Below are 18,051 nucleotides of genomic sequence, written 5' to 3' on the forward strand. Positions count from 1 at the left end.
GTCCGACTCTTTGAACCCCATGGACTACACAGTCCATGGAATTCTCCAGGCCAGAATACTGGAGTGGGTAGCCTTTCCCTTCTCCAGGGGATCTTCCCAACCCAGGGACCTTTAGTATTTACTACCTTAGTAATGTTCCAAAGATTTTTATAAACATTGGTTCCTATTCAAATCCCAAGCTACTTCTCACTGACTTGATTAAGGGGGAGGAAAAAAAAAAAAAAAAAAAAACCATGAAACAAACAAAAACCTTCAACAACTCCTGAGTCTATTATCACTGGGCCTCTCCCTGTGGAAACTCCCTGCAGGGCAGCGGGTGGGAAGGGGGGCAGATGGCCCTCTCCCCCGGGGTCCTGTCTTTCCAAAAAGACAGTTTGCTAAGGACTCTCCCAGGACACCTCCATCTTACCTGAGATGTTCATCTTTATTCTTCTCCCCAACATCCCTCCCAACCTGCCCCACCCCAGACAAACAGCAGTAACAACAGGAACAGAAACTTCATCATTTTAGGGAAATCCCTACACACCCAGTCTCCCTAGCACAGTCATCCACCCAAAACTTTCATATGCAATGTATGGGAGCCTCCACCCCCGTCTCCCTCCCTTCCACTATCTGCAAATTGTGAAAAACTGCTGTTTTATTTTTTAGTGAAAGAAATCCCTAGTTCAAGAGGAAAGGGGCAGACTGGAACCCCAGTCCTAAGCACCGGACTAACCCAACTCAAGTCAGAGTGAGTTAGGAGCTCCACACTCTCCGCCAGCCTTCATTCAGTTCACTGCCAAGCGGGGTCCGTTTCAACAAGTACAGATGTCCATACCTAACACGTCTAAGGGCAGCAGGCGAGGCCGCTCCCCGCAGACCGTGTCCTTCCTGAACCGCAGCAATTAGGAGTCAAGCAACACCCGCAAGGTGGGGGCCCGAAGGAGGCAGACACCTGAGAGCTGCCCTGCGGGTCGGACTACGGGGAGGCTACAGGATAGGAGTGTCCGCTGGGCGTCCAGGGCCCACACCCCGCTGTCCTTCCAGGTCAATGGCAAACACGAGCAGAGACTGCCGCCAGCGGCTCCAGACCGCCAACAAGCGTCCGCGAGGCCGCTGGGTCCCGCGGCCCGAGCGGGCTGAACCTGGCCAGGGAGGCGGGAGCTCGCGGCAGGATGGGGGGCGGCGGCCAGGCCCCACCAGACACGCTCACACGCCCGGGAACGGCACCCCAGAGGCTCCCGGGCGGGCGGTGAGCCCAGACGGGTTCCGGCCGCGAGGAGGGGTCGGACCCCAGGTGCCCGGGAGGTGCAGGCCGGCCAGGGCTGCGGAGTGAGCGGCAGATGGGAGCGGGAAGCCGAAAACGGCCACCCTGGAACCGCCGGCCGGGAGAAGGCGCCGCGGAAACGCGGGTCCCGGGCGAGAAGCAGACAAAGGCTCGGGAGCGCACGCGGTGGACGGTGGCGCCGGAGCCCGCGCCGAGGGCCGAGGAGCCGCGCCCGACCCGGCTGGCGCCGGAATCGCCCGGGGTTCCCGCGGGCGCGACCTCCCGCCCCGCCCCGGTCTCCGGTCCTCACCTCGCTCGCCCTCCATCCAAGACAACGGCGGCCCCCTCCTCCGCGCACCCGGCGCCTCTTCCCTGAACATCTCCTGCCTCCTGCCTCCTAGCAAATATCTGCCTCGATGCTTCTGCTCGGTTTTGCCCCCCTCCCCCGTGACACGCCTTTCGCCACCCCTGCTCCGGCGCGCTCCGAGCCCCGCTCGCGGGGAGTGCCCGGGGTCCCGGGTGGGGCGCGGCCCCAGGGGTCCGGACCGGCGGCGCCGTTCTCCTTCGCCCTAACAGCCCATTGTCTTGCCCCTTACCAACCCGAGCACCGGCTAAGCCCCAGGATCTAGACTCGAGATCCGAGAGAAAGTGGACTCTGGGCGGAGGCGCACCCATCTCCACGCGGTCAGTCCACGCTCTGGAAACGGGTCCCGGTGGGGCCCGGGGTAGCCAGGCCGGGCCGCGACACCGAGCCCGGGGAACAGCCCGTGCCTCCACCTTGGGGAGCGCGGGGTCCCGGGGCCCTGGCCTGCCCTCCTCCAGCCGAGGCAGACAGCAGGCGGGACCCCCCCGGAGGAAGGAAGCGCCTCTGCTCCAGCCAAGTGGCCCCAGGCTAAACAGAGAGAAGCCGGCGTCCGTGGTGTGGGAGATCATAGCAAAAGACGTGCAGGGCGAGCGTGACCAGAAACAGCCCCGGGGGCCGAGGCGGGCAGCAGCAGGTCCCGTCCCAAGCGCGCGGCTCCCGCCGCCCTCCCGGCTTACCCTTCCCCGCGACACGAGGAGCCTGGGGAAGCCCGGGGTCCCGGGCTGGCCGAGCCCCCCGACCCTCCAGAGAAGCCCGTCGCCGGCCGCCCAACGCCCCCCGGCCGGCCACACACACCCGGCCCGCCGCCCGCCGCGGGGAACGCGGAACCTGGCACTTACTGGGGCTCAGGAAACACTCCGTCAGCCTTCGGAAGCAGCTCGCGTTATTAGAAGGTCCATCTTCCATGTCGGAGGCGAAGAGCAGCGGGAACGCGGCGGCGAGCGCGGCGCCGGCGCCTCGAGGCCGCCGCGCCGTTCGGCCGCCGCCGCCCGGGCTGGGACCGGGACCGGGACCCGGAGCGGGGCAGCCCCCGCCGGCGCCCGGGAAGCCGCGGGAACCCGCGCGGGGGGCGGCCGGGCCGAGCGGGAGCCGGGGCGGCGGCGGCGGCCGGGGCCCGGCGCGGGCCGAGAGCAGCAAGCCTCGGAGCGCGGGGGAGAGGAAGAGCCGCCGCCGCCCGCCGCCGCCGCCGCGGTGACTCCTGCTGGGGGGGACGCTCAGGGGAGCCGCCTCTTGTCCGCCGCCGCCGCCAGCATCGCCGCCGCCTCCTCGGGCCGCCGCCGCCGCCGCCGCTGCGCCCTCCCTTCCTGGGAGACGCGCGGGGAGGTGAAAAGCAGATGAGGAGGGGAGAAGAGAAGGCGGGGGTTGGGGGGGCGGCGGCCAGAAGTAAAAGGAAGATGGAGCGGAGGCGCGGACCGGGGAGGAGAAGGCGAGCGCGAAGGGAGCGCGCGCTGCGACCCAGCCGCCCCCGCCGCCGCGCGCAGACAGGGCGCCGGGGCCCCCCGGGGGGCTGGCGCGGCCAGCGGAAGAGGGGGGCGGGCGCGGGGACCAGGCGCGCTCGGCCCGGCCGCGACCAGGCGGCTCGGGGGCCGGGCCCGGGCCCGCTGCGCTCCTCCCGCCGGCGGCGCTGCGCCCGGGCTCCGGGCGGAGTTTGCCGGAGCCGGGCTCGTCCCCCGCCGCGGGCAGGGGGGCCTGGGGGCGGGGAGCAAGTGGCTCTTCGGGGCTGGCCATAGCCCCCCTCCTCCTCCTCGGGCCGCCGGTGGGGGCCGGCCGCGGGCGGGAGGGGCGCGCGACAGGCCGGGACTCCGCGGGCTCCGCCCCCGCAGGGCCAGCCCTCCCGGGCCGATCAGCCCGTTCGTCAGTCTGGTCCTCCTCTCCGGTCTTCCGCGCCCGCTCGGCCCAGTCTTCACATCGTATTCCGCATGGGGGGCCGGGAGGACCCGGGGCCGGGCGGGCGAGTCCCCCGCGGCGGCGCCTGGCTCCCGGCCGGCGCGCACAATCGGCGTGCTCCCGGCGGGCGAGGGGCGGCGGAGACGCTGCCTGCAAGCGTGGCGTGGTCTGTGCGCGCTCCGGTGGTGGCTAAGCCTCAGCGACTGCTCGAAAGCAGCGGAGAAAAGCGCCGCAGTGCCGCTGCCCGTGGAGGCGGCGGCGGCGGCTGCAGAAGACGCCCACTGGCGGAGCCAAGGCGCCCCACGCCGCAGCCGCCCGCGCCCACGCAGCGCGCCCCGCAGCTACTTGGCCCCCCGGCGCCAGGCCCCACACCCCAGCGGCTCCCGGCGTCCAGGGTGCGCCCCGGGCCCGGGCCGGAAGACCGAGCGACGCCTGGGTCTTGCGAGGCGTCCTCACATCTGGGCCTGGTGTTAGATTCTTGATACCCGCCGCCCTGCAGCTGCTCCAGCTGTGCACCGCCGGGCGAGCCTTGTCCCCTGCCCGGGCCCGGGCACCCTCCCGCCAGCCGGCCCGCAGCTCCAACCGAAATGTGCTCACAACTCCCAGGAGAGTGCCAACTCAGACGCTGGGTTGGAATTTCTATCAAGGCTTACTGTTCCCAGTAAACTAGGGTTTAGCAAGCCCGCTCTTCCCCAGGACTCCCTCTCTGATACTCACTTTACAACGAACTTTGTGTGCACAACCCAGTTCGCCCAGGTGAGGCCAGAGAATAGAAAAGGCAAACAAGTTCTGAGACTGAGTCCTCACTCTCGGCTTTCTCGGACCATGCCCCCTCCCTCGGCCCCCAGCCCCAATCCAGACAATTACTACAAAAGGGAACTATGTCGCCCAACGGGCGCTCTGAGCACGGAGCGGCCGCCAGAAGTTTGCCAAGTTGGAGAGCCGAGCGCCGGGCGCGCAGGTGTCGGTACCCGCCCATCGCAGGCAGCCGGGCCATCGCAGCGCTGCGGAGCGGGGGTTGGGGCGGTGGGCCGGCTGCCCCACGGCGGGACGGGCTACCCAGACTCCCTGGCCTAGGTCACCTTCCCAGGACTGGGGCCGGCGCGCCGAAGCCCTGCTTCCGCGAAGGTCAAGACGGTCACCTGAGCGAGAGGCATGTGCGGCGGTGCAGCCGCTCGGTGGACGCAGGGCCGGGGACCCCAGTGTGCGCTTGGTCCCGGGGTCTCTTCTAGCCTTCCACTTTTTTTTTTTTCTTCTCTCCGTCCAGTTCGGAGGGGTTTTTTATCTTGAAATATAATTTCTTCCCTAGTCTGCTTTTCCCCACTCTAATCCAAACGGCCACAGTGGAAAAGGGCATGTATGTATTTGCACCAGACTGAGCAGACGGGGCGCCGGGACGGCGGCGCGGCCCCGGTTCCCTAGCCAGGTCCCCGGGCGTTTCCGCGACTGCCCGGTGAACTCTGAGCGTCGCTCCTAGCGCGCGCCATCCCTGGCACTCGCTGGATCGGAATTCTTCACTTTGCAGAACCAGCAAAAGATTGCGGTGGCTCTTACCTTACGGGGGGTGGAAGGGGGTGGAATTTGCCTGCTGGGTTTTTTTTTTTTTTTTTTTTTGGCGAAGAAAGAACCGAAACGGCCGAGCCGCATAGCCCGGTCTTCCGAAACCTCCAGGCCGACGCGGCTGGCTTCGCTAACACCTGTTACTCTCCCGGAAGTCGGGGATCCGCGTGCGCGGCGCCCTCGGCCCCGCGGGAAGGGTCTGCCTGGCTGCCCGGCGGTTTGGGGAGGATGCGTTTCTTCTGGAAGTGTTCACTGTTTATTCTTCTACAGGCAGAATGCTTCTCAATGTCCTTTAGGTTTCTTCGGTTGCCTTTTGGAGTCATTAAAGTGACTTTCCTGTTACAAGAAAATGTGTCTTTAGTTTGAAGAGAAGCCATCGGAGCGCCGGGCACAGGGCGCAGGGAGGAAAGCATCAGATATTTGTTCTTCTGGGTCTTCGTTAAATCAGGACACAAGCTTCAGGATGGTCACTAGCCCTCTTCTGAAATCAACTTCTTTCTAGTTTACTTCCTTCTTTTCTCCAGCCGATGGCTGGACAGCACACACTTCCCGTACCAATGAAAAATGCCAGAGCCTGACAACGGAAAAGGAACAGGTTGAGGAGGAGCCTACTGATTATTGATCATATCTGTTAAGTGTCCTCCTTACTTAATACTGGAGGGCACTTCTGTTCATGTGAATCCAATAGGCGCCCAGCCACTGTTTCTTCTTCATGAAATATTTAGTCAAAGATTTAAATCACAGACACACAGCCTCAGCGGGCGCTGTCACTCACCCCCGTGTGCAGGTGCTGCAACACCTGTCGAATGCTGTTTCTTGCCGATTCTTTTCCTTCGCTTTGAGTTTCCTTAGTGATGTCTCAGAAGGAGGAGAAGACTGGGACTGAACACTTGTTACTCCAAACCTTTCAGGAATAAACAGGTTGGCTCATAATTAAGTGAGCTCTGCATTCTGATAGCCCTCATAAAACTTGAAACTTAGTTACATGTCAAAATGTTATCAGATCACAATACAATTTAAGCAAACCGAAATTAGGAGCTGTAATTCCAAAAGCAGAGGAAGAACCACTGCCAAAATTCACCCCACTACTAGGTACTCTCTATGAAATGAACAATTTCCTTCGTTCTCAGGTGAAGACATGCCCGTCCACACTGCAAAGATTGGAAACTAAGAGAATATCAGCAGGGCAGCTAACACCAGAAAGGGTGCCAAGATCATGATGCTCATCACTAGCAGTTCAATGTTTTAGAATATAAAACACTCGCCTCTGCCCTCTATGAAGGAAAACGATCAAGAAAGAAATTTATATTGGTAATGAAGCCTTATATTAGTGGACCTGTGCAACCACAAGCATACTTAAATTCTCTAAGAATTCTTCTATATGTTATTTTAAAATTAGCTTAATTGCATATTAATTTTATATTAATTTTAGTATTTTATGCATAATAATCCATACATAGAGGAAAGAATATCTGCCTGATTATTATCTAATTTGAAAGATATGTTCATAAAAACATTTTAAAGCATGGCTCAAGGAAGAGACTAAGAAATGGTAAAATGTTGGTTTTTCTCATAAAATTTCTTTATAAGTTAACCATGCACCCCTTTTACAAAAGAGCTTAAGAGTTAGGTACAATAAATACAATTAATATTTTATGAATGCTTTGATCAACATGTGGGCCTGTGTCTCATTGATTTTATTTTACAACTTTTAATATTAGTGCTTACAGCTATAAAAATTCACAGTGCTAATTCTTGAATAACCTGTTTTTTCTTTTTAAATGCTAGTAACCTTTCTTTATAAAGATATAAGACACAGGTTGATTAAATATTAAACTTGTCTATTTATACAGTTTATAAAAGGACATTCTATCTTGATTTTAATTTCTCTGACACTTAAAAGTTATTTGAGCAAAATAATTTATAGGCAAGTGTCTATTGCTCCCAAACACAGTAAAAACATGTGGGTTTATATGTCAGACTTTTCCATTTAATTGCTGCTAAGTTATCAACATGTATCATATCACACAAGATCTCTGCACTCTAAGAAGATAATTTATTCCTTGTCTGGCATGTTAACCTGGAGTCCAGCCGCCAGGCACTAATTCATGCCTCCCAAGCCCACCAAGTTCTCATTGGAGTTTTAAGCACTTCTTTCTCAAAGCCTGCCTTCATTTTTCTCCAACCCATCACAGCTTTGTTGTCTCCTGGAACTAAGGTATTTTATCTGCATATATGAACCTGTTACACTAAACCTCTTCCAAGTTTTAATGCACATAAAATTTGCATTGACAATTTTACTTTAAACAGGTGATATGTGAAGTCATGCGTCTCTTCCTCCGTAGTCTTCAGCAGAGGCCAGCACACAAGAGGCACTCAGCGTTTGCTCCCTACCTGCCACCTCACGCCACCTGAGTACAAACTGCTGTCAGCACTGATGTTAGCAAATCCTGACTGAAGAGAAGCAGGCATTCTTACAGTGTTATTATAGTCAGGCCTGTTTCTTAAAAGGGCATTACAATTCCAACAAGAACAATGTTGTTATACAGTCAATACACTGAATGGGACAGCCTTGAAAATAGACTGGAGTTGAGAAAACCAACTCCTTCAGCCCTAATATTCCTAAAACTGCAGTTTTGATTAAATTATTTTATGAACTCAAATAAATTAACTATAAAACAAATTAAATTTTAGTATTGCTTTGTGTTATAAAACAACTAAAAACCAGTTGTTATTCTTCACCAAAACAATGCCAAAATGGTGCTTAATTTTCAATTAGGGAATGTTTTTGAGAACCGGCCAGTTGTTAAAACATTAATATTCCAAATAAATCTCCTTAAGTATGAAAGGGGGATTCAGCATATTCCTTGCTGAATAATAAGATCCAAGTAGAAATTTTCATTAATCAAAAGCAAAACATTAATTCCTCATGCAAATAAGCTCTGCTTAATGGCTGTGAGTATCCAGCCCCTGGGGCTTCCCTGGTGGCTCAGACAGCAAAGAATCTGCCTGCAATTGGAGAGACCTGGGTTCAATCCCTGGGTCAGGGAATGCCAACCCACTCCAGTATTCTCGCCTGGAGAATTCCATGGACAGAGGAGCCTGGTGGGCTACCGTCCACGGGGTCACAAAGAGCTGGACACGACTGAGACTAACACCTTCGCTGCTTTCATCTAGCCCCCAGGAGACTGGTGCTAAGAGGCCTGCTGAGATTAAACAATCAATACTAAGTTTCTGTGATAATCCCTATGAGCATAACTACATTTTGAAGATACTGCCATTTTGAAAATATCGAGTCACTTCAGAAACCCACTGAGATTCACAGGATGCTGAGGCAGTCTTCGCTTCTCAAAAGCACCCAAATTAGAATACAACCCTGTTAAACAATCAACACTGTTAAAGTGTTAAATGATCAACACTTTCAATCAGCTTTCAGAGGTCACATGTATCAGTTTCCTTTGAGGCTATCTTAAGAGTCAAACAGAAAACTGAATAAGAGAATTATATACATTTTTATATAATTATATAAATAAAAGACTTAAACAAAAGAAATACTCCTCAAAGAGAGCCAAAGTCAATTCAAAGCATTTAAGTAGAAAGTGACCATGGAGGCACTGGGGATAAATAAGACAAGCTGCTGCTGCTAAGTCGCTTCAGTCGTGTTCGACTCTGTGGGACCCCATAGACGGCAGCCCACCAGGCTCCTCCGTCCCTGGGATTCTCCAGGCAAGAACACTGGAGTGGGTTGCCATTTCCTTCTCTAATGCATGAAAGTGAGAAGTGAAAGCAGCCCATCAGGCTCCTCCGTCCATGGGATTCTCCAGGCAAGAGTACTGGAATGGGGTGCCATCGCCTTCTCCGAAATAAGACAAGTTGGGAATGGCCTAAATTTCCTGACCCCTGAGACCACCTTACATATAGACAAGCAGAGCGTTTCATAAACAGCTGTTAAAGTTCCTAATGAGTGTGTTCCCCAGGGAGGCTCGCCTTGTGTCCACACAAATGACTGTGTTGTTAAGGTCATTTGAAATAAGCAGGTCTTCATCTGTGGCCTGGGAATCCTTTCCTTGCAAACATTATTTTAATAGCCACATTTCGCAATGAGACTTGACCTTTATACGAGGGGACATGGTGCCGTTGTGAGAAAAAGTAAAATTGTTGATTCCAAGATTTGTCTCAAAAATAAGAAACAAAATGGCTCATTTAATCCAGAGAATGTATTCCTTTCTGTTCATCTCAAAACAAAACCCCAGCAGAACACAAAAACCGGCGGCTCCAGACTCGTGCTCGGATCTGGAGCAGGGCTGGCGGGCCTCTACGGGCGGCCAGCGGAGGCCGTGGCCGTTCCCACGGGCGGGCGGCTCGGGCTGTGACTGACCAAGACTGCGTTCTCCTGAGCTCCTCTCAGAAGAGCACCCAAAGGGAAAAGGAGACAGAGAGAAAGGCTGGTGCAGCCGCCGAGGGCTCTGCGCACATCAGACACAGTTTTTTCCTGGTCTGGGTTTCATGATACAGACGGCCGTTTTCCATTTTCCAGACGACGGCAGCCCTCCTCACACACATGCCATCTCGGGTCTGGAAGAGCTACACGTTGTGAACTATCACTGAAGTGAAGTGAAGTCGCTCAGTCGTGTCCGACTCTTTGCAACCCCATGGACTGTACCCCACCAGGCTCCTCTGTCCATGGGATTTTCCAAATACTGGAGTGGGTTTCCATTTCCTTCTCCACAGGATCTTTCCGACCCAGGGACTGAACCCAGGTCTCCCGCATGGTAGGCAGATGCTTTACCATCTGAGCCACCGACTTTGCATATTAAATCTTTTGAAAGGACCCTTATCACACACACACACACACACACACACAAAGGACTCACAGAAGCCAGAAAGTAAGCAGCCTTGTTTTTTCAGCCACAGTTGTCTGTGTGACCACAGGAGCCAGAGAGCTGTGCTTGAAGGAAGAGAAAGCTGAGACAGTGTGTCCTCCGAAACCTCTGGACACTTCCACTTTGTGTGGTTGAGATGCAGGGGTTTAATAACTTTGCTTTATCATCTGTACTAATTCACACTGTGGTCATCAACAAGAGCAATGGTACAGTCTCCTTCCCTCCCCAAGGAGCTCTTTGGCAGGACGTCCTTTGTTTCAGACAGAGGAGAGGAAAATACTACGAGCCAGAGCCTGGAGGACCCAAGTTCAAATCCGCCCCTTTGAGGATCCTTGGTGTCTGGTTAGATTTTTGCCATCTGCTGGTGTGTGTGAAGGGCTTCTCCAGTGGCTCAGGGGTAAAGAATCCATGTGCTGTGCAGGAGCTGCAAGAGACGCAGGTTCAGTTCCTGGGTGGGAAAGATCCCTGGAGAAGGAAATGGCAGCCCACTCCAGTATTCTAGTCTGGAGAATCCCATGGACAGAGGAGCCTGGCAGGCTACAGCCCATGGGGTTGCAAAGAGCCGGACATGACTGAAACGACTTAGCACACACGTATGGTGTATGTGAAAATTCCCTTCTCCTCCTCCCTCTAGGACTCCACTCTGGCAGAGATTTTCACAGGATGTTTCCAGAAATCTCCACCAGGAGTGTTGAGCCCCTGGTGCAGTATTCCACACTCTGCCTGTGTGCTATGCGGTGCTAGTTGCTTAGTCGTGTCCAATGCTTTGAGACCCCACGGACTGTAGCCCGCCAGGTCGTCTGTCCATGGGAGTCTCCAGGCAAGAACACTGGAGTGGGTTGCCATTCCCTTCTCCAGGGGATCTCCCCAATCCAAGAATCCAACCAGGAGCTCCTGCATTGCAGGAGGATTCTTTACCAGCTAAGCTATCAGGGAAGCCCCATACTCTGCCTACTGGTGTTCAAAGTAATCCTACGTAAGAACACGTGCTGCATTCAAATAACCCATCATCACTTCTATCACTAACCAAACCCAACTATGCAGCATATCAAGCCTAGCTGAAAAAATAGAACAAAAAGCCACATATGTTCCTAACTGGAATTCCCCATAATAAATATCCAGTTTTCTTTTCTTCAGCTTGCTGTGCCCTGAGAGCTTCTGGCTGAGGGACATGACTGTGGCCAACCAGGCAGACGCCATCTTTGCAGAAGACCACACCAAGGCTAAGTGGCCTTAAGTAATCTGTTGGCTTTGCTTTCCACGTCACACTGGTCCTTTCTAGAGGCCCAGCTGGCCCCAAGAAAGTCCAAGACAGTGCACCTGTCATTGATGGGGAGAAAGGGATCGTCTGTTAAAACCGTGCCACCCGGCAGGGGGCCAGGATGCTGCTCTGCCACACTGCATGGCTCATGGGGCCTCAGCCACGGACAGCTTCGGATGGGCAAGCCCTGGGCACTCTCTGTGTCAACTCTGCCCGTCTTCTCCTTCCAAAGGGAGTGAGGGTGGGCCTCTGGCCCCAACATGGGCCTCTTAATCTGAAGACGGAGTAGAGGTGGACATATATGGCGCCCAGACCTAGTACACCCCTTAACCTGAGTCACTAGGAAATGCATTTGAGTGTAATACAGAAAACAAAGGGTGGCTTCAAGGCGGTCACACCACAGTTACCACTCAGGGGCTGATTTCCCATTCACAGCATAAAGGGGCACTTACCACTTACCATAAAGGGGCACTTTCCCTTACCACAGGGCCACCGAGAAAAATAACAGAACATCATTAACTCAGATTCAACTCATTGACAACAAAAGTTTAGAAATGTTAATGTGCATCCTGAAAAATTCTCCTGTTGCTGCTGCTGCTAAGTCGCTTCAGTCGTGTCCAACTCTGTGCGACCCCATAGACAGCAGCCCATGAGGCTCCCCCGTCCCTGGGATTCTCCAGGCAAAAACACTGGAGTGGGTTGCCATTTCCTTCTCCAATGCATGAAAGTGAAAAGTGAAAGTGAAGTCGCTCAGTCATGTCCGACACTTCGAGACTCCATGGACTGCAGCCCACCAGGCTCCTCCGCCCATGGGATCCTCCAGGCAAGAGTACTGGAGTGGGGTGGAATTGAACATTAAAACCAAGTTTAAAATGACTGTGATTTTTATCTCATAATCTTACATAATTGCAAATAAGTCGAGATACAGTCACCTTGATGTAAACCTGTGTGTTCCCCGTGGGAGCCTTATACCTCGGCTCTGGAGTTTAACTAGAAGCAGTGGCGATATTTCTAGGGAAGCTGTCGAGGTCAGACCTGGTAGAGAGGACTTACAATCCCTGGGCTCCTAAAATACCCCAATCTCCAGCACATTACACACTTTAGGTGAGGAACAAATATGGGGATAAATGTAAAACAAACTGAGAAGTTACAGTGGGAGGGGCCCCACTAGTTGAATTGGGGTCACACTGGATGAAGGAGACCTTCCCGGTGTCTCTGTTGACCGTGTTCCTCCACCTTCTTGCTAACTGCTGGAGTCTTAACAGGTGGACACTGTACGCCCATGGCTTGCCTTTCACACTGTTGTTGTTAAGTCACTAACTCACGTCCAACTCTTTTCAACTCCATGGACCGCAGCACGCCAGGCTTCCCTGTCCTTCACCATCTCCCAGAGCTTGCTCCAACTCATGTCCGTAGAGTCAGTGATGCCATCCAACCACCTCATCCTCTGTCACCCTCTTCCCCTCCTGCCCTCAACCTTTCTCAGCATCAGGGTCTTTTCCAGTGAGTCAGCTCTTCACATCAGGTGGCCAGAGTATTGGAGCTTCAGCTTCAGCATCAGTCCTTCCAACGAATATTCAGAGTTGATTTCCTTTAGGCTTAACTAGTTTGATCTCCTTGCTGTCCAAGGGACCCTCCAAGAGTCTTCCCCAACACCACAGTTCAAAAGCATCAATCCTTCTGTGCTCAGCCTTCTTTATGGTCCAACACGCATGAATATCAGAAAAACCATAGCTCTGACTATATGGACCTTTGTTGGCAAAGTGATGTCTCTGCTTTTTAATATGCTGTTTAGGCTTGTCACAGCTTTTCTTTCAAGGAACAAGCGTCTTAATTTCACGGCTGCAGCCAGCATCGTCGGTGATTTTGGAGCCCAACAAAAGACAATCTGTCGCTTTCACATTACCCTACTCTGGTAAACAGATGGATTTCACAGGTGTTCAATGTATCACTGTTAAATCACCCTGAAGAAGAAGATCACGGTTTTTGAAGAACAAAAAGTAAATGAGGACTCCCCTGGTGGCACAGTGGATAAGAATCCAACTTGCCAATGCAGGGGACATGGGTTCCATTCCCTGTTGGGGAAGATCCCACACGCCCTGAAGCAAGAAAGCCTGTGCGCCACAACTACTGAACCGGTGCTCCAGAGCCCGTGGGCTGCAGCTTCCAGAGCCCACTCGCCTAGAACCAGGCTCCGCAACAAGAGAGCCACCGAGGTGAGGAGCCTCCTGCAACTAGAGAAAGCCCGTGCACAGCAACGCAGACCCACGGCAACCAAAGATAAAAGGAAAAAGTAAATGCTCTCTGCTTATAAATTCCCAGGGTCTCTGTTTTTCTGAATATCAGCCCATGAGAGGCTGCAGTGAAACACTGTTTTGATCTTTTTAAACTATTTTGATTAAATTTTCCTAACTCTCTTTTCCCAAGACTGGTAGATTTGGTAGTTATGGTTTCAGGATCCAATGAGCCTGACACCCCGGGGTGACCACAGAGGACAGGTAACCCCTGAAAAGCATAGATTGGCAATAGCTACTGGTGCCCCCTGAACTCGAGGACTGAGCATGCACCATTCACACAGCCCCTGAGAGCCACGTCAGGCCAGGAGGAGAGAACAGATTGCTGGTTCTGCCCCCTTCATGCCGACCATTTCCTGTGTCTCTCCATGAATGTGTTATTACGGCTGCTCTCAAACACTCAAGTTAATTTACTCCCGTAACTGCTCATAACAGCTCTCGAGGTGACTTTTATGGGCTAGGAATTAGGCCCATTTTGTAGATTTTGCATGTGGATTATAAACCTGATGAAAGGCAGCTACAGAAGGCAAATTAGGGCCTTTGATTTCCCTTTAAATATATAATGTGTGCTTTATTCTCCAAAGCAGCATGTCTGCATTCGGTATTTCCAAATTTTTGTGTTTATTATAGTTAGATCACTTTAAAAAGGGCTCAGTTAATATGCTCCTCTGATATAAAAGCAAGCTTAAGCATGAAATAGCCCAGTTTTCTATAGCTGGGTTTTTAAGTATACATGCTATGAAAATCTATCCATTTGTTTTCAGTCAAATCCTATTTCTTAAGTAACCATAAAATACAGGTGAAGTCTGATTTAATGTTTTGGACTCTGATTTAAAGAAGTTCACTGTAAATATTCAGGAGATCAATGCAAGGAGGTTAGGGTTAGGGCTAGGGCTAGGGTTGGATCTACAATCTAACTTAAAATATCCCTTTATTCATCTGTTTGCTTGTCTCTTTTTGGCCAGATCTCAGCTTTTGGAATCAGAGTTCCCTGACTCGGCATCAGCTCTGGCCCTGGGCAGTGAAACTGTCCTAACTACTTGACTGCCAGAGAATTCCCTAGAATATCCATTTGAATCCTGCATTTAGAACCTGATTCAAATTATAAAAAAGAAGATTTCCACAAAGTTTATCAGAAAATCATTAATTGCATAAAGGTATCCATTACCCATCTATATCTCCTGGGTCACTGTCCAAAGCAAGGGCTTTTAACTTGATCAAAGCCTTTTAACAAAACTCCAGCAATTCACTGCAGCCACTGGAGTCTCCAGTCTGTACTGGATGTCAGAGCCTCCTTTCCCGTTCCCTTTACAGAGGATTAAAATAAGGTGAGAGCGGTGGGCTGACACTGATCAAGACGGTGAAACTTGGAACTAAACACATTTAGCATGTCCCAGAACTGTCATTTCTGGGTGGATTTATCTAGGATACAGTTACTGAGCACAGTATAACTCTGAAGAAACTATAATTAGTGGGGGAAAAAATCTAATTTTTCAAATCTTTCATTTGGCTTATAAAATCACATTTCACTTTAAAACATTAAAAGGTAGAAGACTCACCATCACAATTTCTTGGCGCCGTGACGGTGTTGCTGTGCTAGTACAGGCCGGACGGGCACGGTTTGTGAAGTCTACTTGGTAGGGCAAGTCTTAATTGGAAAGGAAACGTGCAGATTCACAATCGCAAAATACAGATGGAAAGTTCTGTAGTAACAGAAAAACCCAAAACCCTGCCTCTAAAAAGGCCAAATCAGTGGCAATACACGAGCTCTGAGTGGCAAAGAATTTAAAGAGGGTCTAAAAATCACGGTCTATCTGTTGAATAAGTAGTCACCAGGCACAGCTCAGCTCTGACGAAAATATAACTTTATCAGTAGATGAAGGAGATGAAGGAAGGGACTAGGACGTGCACCCATACAAGTGAACATAACTCAAGATTCCATACTGTGGGCAGACTCCCCAGAGTGCATTTCCATGGAATTCAGTTTACAAAAGCCGAACCTATAACCCTACTTTGAAGCACGCTATTCCAAAATGAGAAACTCAGAGCAGGTAAACGTTTTTCATTGTTTTCTTTCCAGACCACAGCAGGTTTGGCTTCTTTAGACCAACGTATTGAATGGCTTCTTTCTCAAGTTTAAAAGACAACGGCTAATACTCAGGTCCTCAGAGAGTAGGAGTTACTATACTGTGGCAGCGAGAGGCCCCCCAGAGATCCCGAGATCCCACCCACAACTCAAGCCTCTTCCGCCACTTCCTGTTTCAGAGAGTCAGTTTCAATATCGTAGTTTCTCTTATCTTATACGCTCTTGGTTTCAGCTGCTCTGAATTCTCTCTTTGCACTTGCACTTACCAGACCGTCTTCTCTCAGCTTTTTGTGATGTGTACTCAGCTCCTTTATTTTCAGGCTTTCTTCTCTCATGCTGAAGTCATTTCCTTCCATGCATTTTCCCTGAGTTGTGCTTTCAGGGATCCCATGGTCTTTGAAATAAAATATTCCCCCTTCCACATGTTTCTAAATTTCTAATTTCAGTTTTAACATCCTCTCTGATAGACGAGTTATACAGAAGTGTGCTTGTCAATTTCCAAGTAGCAAAGAATGTTTTCAGCCACATTATTATTGTTTTTAAAAATTTTTTGACTATAGTAAAAGAATATGCCCTGTAAAATCTCTGGTTTTACATTTAAAGTGTTCTTTGCATCCAAGTGTAAGTTCAACTTTTATAAAGATCTGATGGGGAAGAAGAATCTGAGCTGGGCAGACTTGTGTCTTTGTTGGAGAGACAAACTGGCCAAGTTTAAACTGCTTATACCTCCTTCCAAGTGTGTGTCTCTGAACAAAATACAGAACTGCTTTGAGCTTCATTTTTCTTCGTCAAAGTGGGAACAATAATAGTATTCATGTCCTAATGTTACGGTGAGAATTATGGAGGACAACGTGTGTAGAATGTCTCACGTGGTGCCTGGCATGTCGTATGCAGGCAATAGACAGGAATACTATTAAGAAAAAAGGAAAAGAAAGAAACTGCTCTCTGGAGTCAGAAGAGCCTGATTTTGAAGCCTGGATCTGCCACACCCTGGCAGCTCTTCCAAGTCATTTTAGACGTAACTGTGAGGATTAACTGTGAGGATTCAGAGAGAAAATGCATGCCTGGCACAGGGCCAGCGCCCCACGACTGGGACCTACTATTTTTCTTAGGGTCATAAAATGAGACAACTCAGGCTGAACCGTGCTTTTAGCGAACAAGCTTTTAGCCTAACTGATGATTCTTGAAGGCCTTCCCAGGCCAAAGAAAACCAGTGATCTTGTCGCGAAAGGACAGAAGCCACCAGGCCTCAAAGCGTCTGCCGCAGAAAAGTGCAGCTGCTCTGTGAGCACTGTCACACCAACTTCCAACACCAATCGGGATTTTTCGTGTGTTTTGTGGGCTTCTCCCCAGCTCAGTTCTCAAAGCTCGGGGACATGTGGTTCCATTCTGTCTCTTCCTTATTCCCTCACCTCTCAGCCTCCTCCCTGAGCCTTGGCATATTCTCCATCCAGGTGCCCACAGTCCACACCCGCCCACCGCAGCCAGGGCCTTTTCTTCTGCGAAAACTGAACAAAATTGTCAAGCTTGAGTTTTTAGAGTAAGTCATCTTGGTGATAAAAAGAGAGGTGAAGACATCAAGATAATTTGATATTAGAAAAATCAACGGTTTTCTGTACTTCTGTCTGCCCTAAAACTATGGCTATATTTTTAATATGAATTTGCTATTCTGAAAATAAGCAACTCTTTTTATATGCTTTTGAAACCCTACGATTTAAATATCTGCTTTGTTTGCTTGTTTTTGTTTGGAAAGATATGTATTAAGCAAAAGGTGCAAACCCCAGAACTTTGCATCTCATCACTGCAAAGTGTAAATAAAATTAGACTACATGCTGGCTAGTCATTAGCAGTGCCATCCATGCCTGGATCTGAAGTCGGGGTTTATTTTTATTTGATAAGGCTAAAGTATATTATTCTGTAAGTATTTTCTGCATATTGAGAAGAGAAAAGAAGTCTTTCAATATTTTTTAGTCCAAATTTTTTCTTGAATGATTTACATTCTATATTTAGTTAAAATAGGATCATTTTTAAAATCAAATGAACGAATGCGCTCAGGGCACTCATGTGTGTGGATGCCCCAGAGGAGACACGCAAATGGAAAAGCGCTGCCATCTCTCCCCAGGTGGCCTCGGGCCAAGGAGGAAACCTGGCAACGCTGGCCGAGGGGCCTGGGGGCGGCTGACCACCAGCTCTTGCACCACACTAGGAAATCACTCATGTGCTCCGTCAACAGACACTAGCTGGGTGTCCGCCGCACCAGGCATTATTCTAGACGCTTGGGATACATGAGTGAACCAAGCAGACAGAAACCCCTGCCCTTACAAAGCCCATACTCCAGGATGGAGAATAGAAAGCCATAAATGTCATGAGTAACTAGGCTGGACAGTGGCAGCCGTGGTGGGTACTAGGGGGTTGGGCACTGGCAGCCTTTCAGCAGCAGGTGGGCGGGGCTCACTGAGAAGCTGAGATG

General features: G+C 51.1%; 1 protein-coding gene across 4 annotated transcripts in view; it reads right to left on the bottom strand.

Annotated features, from left to right (window-relative positions):
• PDE10A (phosphodiesterase 10A) overlaps positions 1 to 18,051 on the bottom strand; it is a 574,597-nt gene that overhangs the window by 264,198 nt on the left and 292,348 nt on the right. Inside the window, exon 1 of one of the 4 annotated variants that reach the window (XM_024997131.2) lies at positions 2,450 to 3,353. The exons of the other annotated variants lie outside the window; for them this stretch is intronic. Coding sequence (XP_024852899.2) covers positions 2,450 to 3,338 — 889 coding nt within the window. The 5' untranslated portion in view covers positions 3,339 to 3,353. Of the gene's footprint in view, positions 1 to 2,449; positions 3,354 to 18,051 lie in introns of those variants that run through there. 4 annotated transcript variants of the gene reach the window in all.

Source organism: Bos taurus, chromosome 9, assembly GCF_002263795.3.
Source record: "Bos taurus isolate L1 Dominette 01449 registration number 42190680 breed Hereford chromosome 9, ARS-UCD2.0, whole genome shotgun sequence".
In the NCBI taxonomy this organism is placed as follows: Eukaryota; Metazoa; Chordata; class Mammalia; order Artiodactyla; family Bovidae; genus Bos; species Bos taurus.